We start from the raw sequence: 12,743 nt of genomic DNA on the forward strand, positions 1-12,743 counted from the left end.
TCATATACAGCATTAACAAACACGTATAGTTTCTTCTACTTTTTTCATTCATTATCATAGTTCACTTCGTTCCTTCTGTAATAGCAAGCGTCAACAAACTATGCTTTCTTTTTTGCTTCCAAAGTAATCTATTTCTATCATAAGCTGTGTGAGTATTAGTCCCTCCCACTTGCACTCCACGGCAGGACTCTTACTATATCCCCGCCCAAGGCAGAAGGCACGTAATACACCAAAGGGAAGGTTGGTGTAAGTTCATGAGAAGGAAGTGTAACGAGTGAAAACAAGAGTGACAACGCGAAAAGAGTAGCTTAGAGGAAGAACGGGGAAACAGATAAAATAACTGAAGAGCCGCTTGAAGGAAGAAACGCCTATGAAAAGATTAACACCGAAAATAGTAGGATTAGAAACATGAAAAACAAATCAAGATATATAGATAAGTGGAAGAGGTGGGGAAACGGCAAGAAACATCTTGATGAGAAAGCGTGGAGTGAGGCACCCTATTTCCTAATACTAATATAGCATTACGAAGAACTAAGAACCTTAGTGTAGTCAAGGGCCTTCACGAGTGTCTGTGGGATGAGATGCAGTAAAAAACTCTAACACAACCACTGTTACCACATCCGCTACCATCATCATCGTCGACGTGAAAGCCACCCGACACCACAAGCATCACCATCGACTACAAACACGCGCAGCAATCTTAAGTCTGACACCATTATAGATCTTAGAGGGCGCGTAGGAGGAAGGCGTTTCCTTCATGCAGGCCGACAAACTGCCCAGCTACAACACACACCCGCCACAAATACACTATCCCTGGTGCACTCACACCAAAGCACAAATAACTACACCTCCCAGTAATACCACGTTTGACTTCCATTTGCATGTAAGAATAATTTAAATACTACTTAAAAAACACGAATGCTTATACACTAAACTTAAAAATGAAAGCCTTTCCGATATCTACAAAAAAAAAAAACAATCATATATAATTCGTAAACAAAGGCAGACTAATATCGCTGCCGTGCTGTCTTCCCAACAAGAGATAACCAAGAAGAGCCAATGCACCTCCAGAGCTTGGCGAGCATCCCCGAGAAACTGAGGAGCGGCGGTGTATTTCTGTGCTGCATCCCACCATCATCCATTGTCCTGAGGAGTGTCAACACACCTCGCAGCCAAGACCAGGCCTCAAAATAAGCCTACAGAGTTAATCTCGTCGACAACAATATATAAAAATGTACATCTAAGGAACACACAACAAAGGTAACAAAGCAGCAGTCTACAAGGGTGAGATTCGCGTAAAAAAAGGTAACTAACTTTCACCACTGGTAAAATTCAGTAACAAGTTACAACTGCAACACAACTGCATGGGCGAAAAATCTACAACGGTAACATTCTCAAACAAGTCCTCGATGGTAGGGCTTGTCACTGAGAAAGTAATAAAATCAGATTACAAGATGCAATTGCTAAAAGAGGCTAGGCTACGAGTACTGTTAGAGCTTTGGCCTATCTGGAGATGCTAATCATGTGAAATGAAGATTGTGACCAGAGATTTGGGCGCAAACTTGAACACTGTCTTAAAATATGAAAAAATGAACTTTTTAGGGATAGGTTTAAAGGAACCCAGCATAAAAATGTCACAACACTTTCCGGCTAAAAGCAAAATACCTGAATTCTAAAACTGGATCCACTTTTTGCATCTTGTTGGTAATACAATGTGTGAGACTGTAATGTACGTATTGAGGCTTACCATTTTTTTTTTTTTTGTAACAAATAATGAATATCAGCCCACTAGGGTCTGACAAAGACCTTTTGTGACCTTTGTAATCCTTATTGCACTACCACTAACAAGTTGAACATGGGATGCACAGTAAACTAGCTGGTGATACCGGCACAAACAAAAATAAATGAAATCACTCGGCAGCCCATCATTAGTTAAAAGCAAGCCTTACACGCACACCACTCTTAGCAAGATCCCACACGGGAACCAAGCGTTAGCTGCTATACAGAAAATTCTGGGAACAGGAGAAGCCTTTGCGATCAGACGAGAAAGAACGAACACAATTAATAACTGTGAAGAGACATACGATACCTGAGGAACGTCGACTTACCTTTTTATTGTGGTTCGTCCTTCGTTGGTTCCGCACGCCCGCTGCACGTCGCCACCACTAACCTATGAATTTGTTATTGGTAACCCAGTATTGACTCGGGCAACGGATACATTTACATATGGTCATGTGAGAAATGTTTGGTTGTTCATACAGTTATAATTCTCCCTGAGTCTTGAAACAACAATGGAACATGACTTCCGACAGATGTTTATTTGCATTCACACAAGTCTTTTTCTGGTCCTGTGAGTTTAAATCAAGAACATACAGACGGTGAATACCTGAAAATACTACGGGAGAAAGAGCGTAAGAGGAACACTGTTAGTTACAGTAAGAATAGCGATGAATAAGAGAGAAACAAGAGAGAGGGAAGGTGGTAGCCTTGTGGAAATAGAGATGACGCACGGGCCGAGACCGTTGACAAAACCCCGCCAGGAGAAGGGGGAAACGCCACCCTCACCTCCCCCGCCGGCCCGCCGCCCGCACGCCACACTCAACAACATACTAACGGCATAAACATGAATGATAGTACTACATAAGGTCAAGGAGTTGTAGACATAATAGGAACACGTGTTTACATTTTCAAAAACAATATGAAGGCGTGGCCGTGACTGAACCGTGTAAGGCATGGGCTACCTACCACGCCCTCCTAACCATTGTGTGGAGTTGCTCCATGACGCCATGGATTCATACGCGCGTGCTTAGTATATATCTATGTCGTAGAAACAGCTACCTATTGTTAGCCTGAAAGTACAGTTTTAGGCACAGTGGTTATCGGCCAGAGCCGAAAGCCATTAACATCAAGGGTTGCGATTTTGAAAAGCCTTGGTCTCATATCCATATAAGATTATGAATGACAAAAAGAAAGAAGAAATTTCACTTACCCTGGTCTCCAGCTTCTCATTCTCATGCTTGAAGTTATTCCGCTCCTTCTCCACCTTGTCCAGCCGCGCCCGTACGGCGTCCAACTCATCCTGAAACGAGAGAAACCCTGCATTACTTGAAAGATCAGGACAGTGTCCTACAACTCATCATGCGGCAAAGACGAGGGGTGGAATCTGTGGCCCACGTTCTGGTCTTCACTTCCACGCTAGCATAACACAAGGCCCCCTCCTACCATATCAATCGTTGGGATTGCTGCTAAACATTCGCCGAGCCTGAGCCTAGCCCGGGCTCCTGTCTCCATACGGCACGTTCCCCCTTTTCTCACAATGTGGATAGGAACCTGTTTCGCGAGTGTGGTGATATGTATTGTACAATGAACCTCAATACACGCCGCCACATCAATTGTAAATAACACTCGTCGAACCATAACCGTATCTTGGCAGAAGTGCTTCCTATGCTCGCACTGTCACACACAAAAATAACGATGACACAAGCCATGACGTAGACAATATTCGGGTATTGCAGGAAAACTGACATGGGTCAGCAGGGCTAATATGGCTGAGCAATATTGGAGAAATAAAAGTGTGGCGTACAGAAAACTAATGAACACTAAAATTCTTTTTCAAATTTTAGTTTTTGAAATGTTTATAGATAAGCGTTTTCTCGCAAACGCGGGAGACAGCGACAAAGTATAAAAAAAAAAAAAAAAAAAAAATATATATATATATATATATATATATATATATATATATATATATATATATAAGCTTCCACCAAGTACCCATTTATCAAACAACCACAAAGGAAAGAATGAACAGCTGGGTTGGATGGGAGCCGACTGTCGGGTTGGAACTCTTAACGTGTGATTCTTAAGTAGCGACGCTATCCAACACGTTGTGAAGACGTGAAAAAAGGAAGAAGAAAATTTGGTGAGAGCTAAAAGTGATATCATACTACAAAATATATTGCAGGGGTTCGCTGTGGATTGTGGGTGGACTCTGGTTTCATTGCATTATAATATACGACAGGCAGAGACTTGATGTGAGCACATGAGGCCACTGTTGGTCAGTTCTTGAAGCCACACCGCGAATGTGGGAGAAGCAAATGAGTGTAATATATATATATATATATATATATATATATATATATATATATATATATATATATATATATAGCCTAAAACTTTCATTCTGCCACTAGCAAATCATCTCTGTAAGAAGAGCGAACGCGACCCTGGCTATATACAATCACGCCACCAATTCCTACAGCTTGCTCGCTTGCTTCCGAGAAGCCACTGTCACAGCCCAGCCAGTACGCCCTTGCTTCTATAAAGACATCAGTTCACGGTCCATTAAGTTCTTTGAAAAGTTAAGAGTTGCGTCACTTGTGCGACGGGCAAAATGAAGGTTCAGGGGACATTACGAGAAACCACGAATAAATCTGATTTCAACCTCCCGAGCAGTGTGGTTTATTGTGCGCTTTTTGTGGTCACGGAGAAGCTAAACTTCTCTCCAAGACAAGGTTTCCTCTCTTGGCACTAATGTGACAGCATCACTAATAAAAAGGCATGGATCACGAACACAAAATGCAGGACTGGGGAGAGGGATGCTCCACGAACCTGGTAAGCATTGGGAAAGATTTAGTCCACTGTCCTAGGAGAGAAATTGTCCACGGTCCTAATCTTTTCCTAATACACATCAAGAGGTAATTCACGGACGTATGATTATGAAAAATTAAATAATCAACATCAATTACCATCTCTGCATGAGTGCATCAGAACTGCCAATAGGAAGAATACCTCACAATGGGTCGAATATATCCGAGGCCCTTGGTAATAAGAGTAATTATAGAAAATGAGTGACGGTTATTCTTTCCAAGCAGCTGGCCAGCCGTAAATAAGGAGAGGTAATGGGAAAGTCTACAAAACCAATTCTATTTCCAGACTCGGGGAAGATGAAAAAAAAAAAAAAAACCCTGCACGAGGTTATCATATGTGCCAAACGTATATGGATTTGTGTTACTGGCCTCAGATACATACAGCAGGGGATGCAATCGACAACCATTTGCGTGTATTGATGGGCCTACCCTAGACTTGACCGTGAAGGGTCAGGTAAAGGGCAGGCTAATAATAACTATGGGCCACAACGTCGTATTCGAGGGTCTATGAAATACAAACTACGAGTTCATGGAGGAGTTCAAGGACAATCCTGATCTGAGAGTCACCACTTGGCTAAACGAAGGTGTCACAATATATATATATATATATATATATATATATATATATATATATATATATATATATATATATATTATATATACGTAACTGGCCACATCCAGTACCAATTACAGCCCTAATCCTCCCCACACGTGTGCACAATCAGCACATGAACCGTCACATCTCCCATAACATGTGTTCCTAATAACCCCTTACCACGTACCTACCCCCCGACTTCCCTCCCTTTTTCCGTGCACTTCCCTGGGGCAGGAACACCCCCCACCCCCGACGTGTTACCAAGGCACAACGCATCGTGTTTGTTGTCGTCGTTGTTCGTGATTTAGCAGGTCTGCGGCTGGCACGGGCCCTTGTCTTATGACGGCCCCGTCCACTTTCCTGGCTGCTGTCGTGTCCATGAATGGCTCTCTCGGGTGCCAGGTGCCACGCAGAAGGCACAAATGACCTATATTCGCCAAGAGTGCCGGCAGCAGCAGCGTGTCCCTCCCAAATGTGCCAGAACACCCACGGTGCGCCCTCCACACACACACACACACACACACACACACACACACACACACACACATACACGTCAAGGTCAACCTGACCCACATCATAATATGGAAGCCAAGGACCAAAAGTGATTTAATCAGCCATGAATCTTTTACCCACACGGTCTCCATCATCTTAAGGTCCGCTCCCCTGCCAAACTTCACCTGGGAAACTCCCTCGAGAGAGGATAATGCATATAAACATCCTATTGACGCCAATTCTGTAATCCAAATAACTCGAGGGAAATCCCGAGAGCATTAAGTTACTGACATGCAGAAACAGCCAGGCATATTAAAAGTACAAACTAACAAACATCGATTATATATATATATATATATATATATATATATATATATATATATATATATATATATATAATATACACACGTGCTCCCTCTAACGTCATCTAAGGAAGTAAACCTGCCAAGTTTTCTGGGTTTGTGGCCAAATCTACCACACGAGGGGCCTGGATATGTAACATGGCTAGCCGGGGGAAGAAGTACTCGAAGGCGCCGGGGAAATGATGATCAAGGTCGGCCTCCGGGGTTCGTGACGCGTGAAGCGGGAACAGCGGGAACCTAAGTTGGTGGTCTTCAACCCAGACTTTTTATAATATGAATTTTCCGTGACTGGGATGGCTGGCTGGTTGGGCTTTACAACTATCAACTGCCAGGGTTATTTGGGCTGACAGCGTCAAGATATAATCACCAATCGAAAAATCTTTAAACACTTTCTTCAGGTGTCAAGAACATAATTGTAAGACCACATTGAATTCCCGCTTTATCTATCTATCTACCTACCTTCACCGGGCACAATTTTTGTTAAAATACCCCCTCAGCATTAATAAGGGGATTACCTAAAACGATATAAAAATTCTGGTCTCCTCGCCTTCTAAAAACACGTTCCTCCGCTCCTGCAGAATCATCAGCGTATGTGGGGAAATGTCGCATGGTACGGCCTGTGGCCCCCACCCACGACCTTGTACTCCCATACTGTGTACCATGGCTAATGTAGCGATGGTTTACGGCTGCATGAAGTGAGTGGATCCACTGGCACCCGGAGGGCCAAGAAGCGGTCAAAAATAGGAGAGAACATCATGTCCTAATGAACAAATTGAAAGGCAAGGAAAGGGACGAAATGAGGACTTTAAAGGATTAGATGAGGTTGTACGGGGGATCTAAAATCAGGTGAGATGTCAACTTAGCAAAGACGATGTTAACCCACATTGAGGTACGGAGTGCATCAAAAGCCCATAGTTTTTATGGTTGGTGAATGGAACTTGCACCGCGCTGGCGGCTTGCAAGTGACGCGCTACTGACACATGAGGCAAATTTATACACTCACCTAAGGGAAATTGTACATAAAGTGCTTAAAATCATAAAACAGGTCAGCTGAGGATAGACAGTCACAAGAAAATGACGTGGGAATGCAGTTAGTATGTCCAGAAAGAAAAAAGAAAGAATACGTCTGGCTGTGGAAACGAAAGGGGCAGCAACTATGTCCACGACCAGAGAATATAGGAATTTGTTCCAAGGTTCCGACGACGAGGAAACTAGAGAATGAGGAGAGGAAGCCGCAGACACAGAAGAATGTAAGATTTCGATCAAGGCAATAAAGAGTGAGAGATGCCACTGGCATACTCACATTACCTATCGAACTTGAGCTAGGAGAAATCATTGCCACAGACAGGTAAAGGAAGACATCGCAGCATTCCCATGATCTATATATTCAATAAAAACTGTAAATGCGAGTCTGCTTCACTGCAGTTAATATGTAATTCTCAAGATAACAATAACCCCAGTGTGCCTAACGAGAATAACAAGCAAACATTTAGGCTGGTTGGGGAAGAGTTAAGTACGTAGTGTGGTAGGAAAATCATGAGAGTAGGGGATTTTACCGCACACAAAAACTGGGCAGAGCAGGAACCCAAGCGGTGAAGATCAGTGGAGATGAAAATTCCCAGTGTTCACAAAAAGGCGTAGTTCACAAGCACACTGCTATACACATCAAAGTAAGATTCATTTCTATCCCAGGACTAAATCCTGGTGCTTACCAAGAACTTACTAATGGCTCTTGCAGCCAAAGACTGCGCTACATTCAGCAGCAGTGAAATGTAGACTCCATTGCAGAGTTCTCTGACGAGACTGTACTCCGGACGACGATACAGCCTCACCAAAGTGACTTTTCACTAGCAACGGAATCTCGAGTAGGAAGCCCGGTAATACCGAACTGACAATATGAATAATGAAACACTTTAAACTGCGTGAAGATTCTAGACGGATACCCTAAAATTCAAAGGCTATTTAGTAGGGTGAGGAGTGGCTTGTTTACAAAATAATCAAAATGGTAACAAGGCAGTTCAGTTTGCTTATCAACATGGCAACAAGGCAGTTTAGTTTAACCAACACTAACATGCTAAGGGGCGGGCTAAGACATTAATGGCACTCGACACATAAACTCGGTGGTTTGTGGACACACGCGAGAACGATGAGCTGCTACCCTGATTTGATTAAATGGAAAGATTTATGACTACCTCTAGTCACTTTCAAATTTATAATACAAAAACTTAAGCGACCATGTGCTTCATATATATATATATATATATATATATATATATATATATATATATATATATATATATATATATATATATATACCAATTAGGAGTGAAAGTATTACAATACATAGTTATATAAGCCCAGATAAAAATGAAAAGACCAAGGCAGGAGACAAATTAAGATGACCTCTTCTGTTAACGGCTCAAGGGTAACTAGGCCAGGTTGGATGGTCTCATTACGTTCTATTGTTGTTCCCTGGCGTTTGTTGAGGTCTGCTGTTCCTGTGTACCGTGTATTCATCTCATAGGCTACCAGCGAACTAACTGCAACATTTTGGAAAACAGTGATCGACAAATGACGATAAATTAGTTCATGCAAAAGTTTCAAATAACAGGTCCATCCTCGATGAAAAAAAAAAAAAAATCCCTAAGGAGCACGCTGGGATAGGACATTATGATCCCTGGGTAGGATGACCTGACCCTTATGGGTCAGACTAAAAGCATAATGTAAGAGCCTGCTATCACAACGATCACGATAAAAACTTTAGCGAGGATAATGAAATAAGAGAATGAAGACTACGCCTTTGTCTAAAACAAAATCATTCTGCTCCTTGATTCCTGTGTAGAAATATGAAAAAATATAATAATGCTCGATTTAACAATTATAAATATACATCGTTTTGACAAAAAAAAAAAAAGGACAGGATAGCAACCAATGTGACTTACATACTGACCCACCCTCCTATCTTGATTCCACAGACAAAGTAAGAGAATCTCGTCAATATGTCTAACTGAAATGTAAGTGTTAGGAATACCGGAAATACATCGTGGCAGGGGAAAGCCGGAGTGGTAACTTACCTCCCTAACCATTTCATGTTGCTTCTCTGGGCCCCTGAGAGAGAGAGAGAGAGAGAGAGAGAGAGAGAGAGAGAGAGAGAGAGAGAGAGAGAGAGAGAGAGAGAGAGAGAGAGTGGGGTGGAGGGAGTCGGTTACATTAGGAAGAAAGAGGAAGATGCGCTCTAAAGGGTTCATAAATTTAACGTTCCGTGGTGGGGAGGCATAAAGTATATTTAGATCCACCAGCAAACTCTTTTTTTTTTTTTTGTGGGATGACTGAATTCCACTATACCAAAATCATAGTTCCTTAAGCATTAATTTCTGGACATCCGTCCCTATCCGCTCCTCCCCGTTCACGGTGGTGCTCATGTACCCATCTTGACTATGTCTTTGCTCCCTGCCGACTCTGACAATAATAAGATCATATGTGCGATGTGTAAACCTGAGATGGAGAAAATAAAAGATATAGTTCCGCACGGCAACATCGCTGAAAGGCAACACTTGGCAACTTGTTATAAAAGCTCGTATGTGCACGTGATATTCTAAAGAGCTAAAATTATCAGTAATATATATATGACATATGGAAATGTCACTTCTATATCCACAAGGAATTTAATGATAAAAGGACAAGAGTGAAGGTCAACATACAATCAGCTTATCTTTCTAACCGTTCCTCTGTCCACTCCCACATACCAAAATAGCTTAACCCACTATGTTCAGAAAGCCCACAGAGCACCGATCTCAAAATACTTTTATAAGTATGAAAAAACTGTAATTTACGGATAATGCTATTTCAAAGTCTGTGGATGTAATACGGAACATGTGCCGAGACATACAAAATACATGCATGAATTGTGCATCTTTTTTTTCTGAAAAGAAAATGGGAAACCATACAGTCTCGACATTTCTAAAGAAAACGGTATCCATTAGACAGTCAACGTGAGGGGAATAACTAGCTTAAATAACAGATATACTGTACCGATTATGAACACATCTACAAACCGGTTACAAAATATCTGTTAATTTAGCCTTTACACGAGAGAAATAACGTACATTAAATATAATAAAAAACAAGTTAAAATAGGCTACTCAAATGTTGGCGCTGACCTATGAAAACATCTGGGAAGAGAATGATGCAGTTGTTGAAAGAATGGCAGTAAATAAGGAGTACTTAGAGAAGAAATGCTGGGAATTCCAAAAAAAAAACACACAAGACATCAACACTTGAGGAGGAAACTGACCCTGGTTGGGCAGGAGAGTGCCAGGGCTTCATGGACGCAGGACAGGTGGTGGTGCAGGGAGGGCGCCCCGACTCCCGACACCCTCTCGGTCTCCAATCGAACTGCCCACCGCACCGTCAGGAGGGCTCTCTCTACCCCAGACTCTACCATCGCGCCTTAACCCAAGTCGCTCGGCCTATGGAGAAGGCCACAGCGCTGGGTGAAGAGGCAGAAGCCAGAGGTGAATGAGCTGTGACAGCCGCGGGTCTACGAACTGGTGTGAGGTCCAAGCAGCGATGCAGCAGGTAATGGGAGAGACAAGGCTGACCGAACGGCCACACAGCACCACTCAGGAGGTGAGTGAGGCCCGGGCTAACATCCGCGAGAGACACTATCCGATGTGCTACCCACTCATCTGTCACGTAAGTACGAATATGTCACGTACCACGGTCACTGTGGCTCTCGGTCGTGTCGTCAGCGTCATGTGGGAGCCGACTATGTACACAATGTGACATCCGGGACTGCACACGGAAAGAACTGCACAAACACAAGGACAAACAGTCCTCTATCGAATCAGCTGGCTGCAACACATATCAGTGAGCTTCCATGAAAAGAACCAACTTTTTTCCTTCATCTTTCATGTCGTGGACACAAAAGGAATTTAAACAAAAATTGGAACTTGACGTCAAAGGAAATGCTTGGGTCAAATGAATGAAGGCAGAGTTAGACGGGTGAACAATGAGGAAGGGAAGAACTACAAGTAGCCGGAAAAAAGAAAATAATTCCATAAGGAAAACGGACAAAAGAAGAGAACTGATGGCACAAGTTGACTGAGTACGGAACTAGAGCTTACCCTCTTTAGGATTACTGTACGACCCAAGTAGTTAACGGGAGAGGAAGACGAGGCAGTGGTAATGCCTACGGTAGTGGTGTGGTGGCAGTGTTCTTCAACCAAGGTTCCCCAAAAGCCATGGGTTCCGTAGTAATAATAATAAACTTATTGTAATTGGAACTCTTGTAGTATGAGCCTGGCAAATGTTTGCCACTTTACATAAGCTATAAAATCTTGCTTAATAGAGAGGGAGAAAGTTATCAAATGTCCCTTACAAGATTTCCCGATTGGAAAAAAAAAAAAGGATGAAAAACACTGGGTTATGGCAGGGGTGGTGGTAATCACGTCAGAAGATAAGAGCGCGAACCGCACCGGCCAAACCGTCATAACAAATCGCTTAATGTTGGCTTCCTTGGTGTAGATGTTTACCTTGGACCTCCCTCCACCTCAAGTCATCCTCAGATCATCGCCATCCTAGTCAGCCTCTTCCTTGCAATCACATTCATCTCTCTTGCTACGATGCAAAAAAAACACACACAAAAAAGTCTATAACCATGAATCTAGATACAACTCTTAATATTTATGGTTTGTTGTGAAAATGAAGTGAGCCTCAAAATCCCAACGGAAACATACATCGACGGCCACAACATTAATTTCAAGCATTTTCTTCCCTACACTTACGGGCGTACTTGTGGCTTGTTAGCAATCGAAATGTGAGGACTTTCCTGTAGAAAATACTGTCTGAGAATGTTCTGCGACCATCACCTTTTTTTTTTTTTCTCCTACTCGACAGAACAGGCACTTAAGGTCGTGTGTTCTGAAGGGTTAACACGCCCTTTACACCGCCCGGCGTCTCGAGTGTCTTTATCAGGAGTCTATCATTTCCAGCATTGTGATGTGCTTCATTCAATACAGCAACTATAAATGAAATATTAATCTGTTGTACGTTAGATAAGAATTTATCCTAGCTGTTTCACGAAGCTGATTAGGACAATAATGTACAAAGATACATGATTTCACATCACAAGGACATGGACGAGGAACAGGCAACACCATCTGCTACACATCTACAACCATTCACCATGTGTTCTCCATACCGTTAAATGATTTCCAGCCTTCATCTGTGCGGGGCCGTACCACATGGCACTGGGATGCGGAGAGGCAGTCGCTCTGTTTACAATGATTACCAACCGCTGGGTGATACGCTACAGTCATCCATCTCTCCGTGTGGATGTATGCCAACTGTTTAGAATAAACCGAAGCTTTAAGAGGAAGCAGGGTTCACTGGCACACCCATTAAGGGGGTTTTAACATGGGGTAAATATCAGCGGACAACTGACTCTGTCCTTTCCGTGCAACTTCGTTATACGTCACCCTTTTTCGATGTTTCCTTCTTATAGAGTCAATCCCTAACATCTCAAAGGATACGAGATTCTCTCCCAATATTTCATGAAAGAAATTTCTGCCTCCCTGGGCTAAATCAGTTTGCCACAGCAGTGATCTCTTCGCTCTGTGTAACAAAAACCTATACTGTACACTCACA

General features: G+C 42.6%; 1 protein-coding gene across 1 annotated transcript in view; it reads right to left on the reverse strand.

The window, feature by feature from the left end:
* The window catches only part of LOC139760946 (unconventional myosin-XVIIIa-like), a 281,136-nt gene that overhangs the window by 87,755 nt on the left and 180,638 nt on the right, over positions 1-12,743 (reverse strand). Inside the window, exon 18 of the mRNA XM_071684732.1 lies at positions 2,990-3,079. Coding sequence (XP_071540833.1) covers positions 2,990-3,079 — 90 coding nt within the window. The remainder of the gene's footprint in view (positions 1-2,989; positions 3,080-12,743) is intronic.

This window comes from Panulirus ornatus, chromosome 38, assembly GCF_036320965.1.
Source record: "Panulirus ornatus isolate Po-2019 chromosome 38, ASM3632096v1, whole genome shotgun sequence".
In the NCBI taxonomy this organism is placed as follows: Eukaryota; Metazoa; Arthropoda; class Malacostraca; order Decapoda; family Palinuridae; genus Panulirus; species Panulirus ornatus.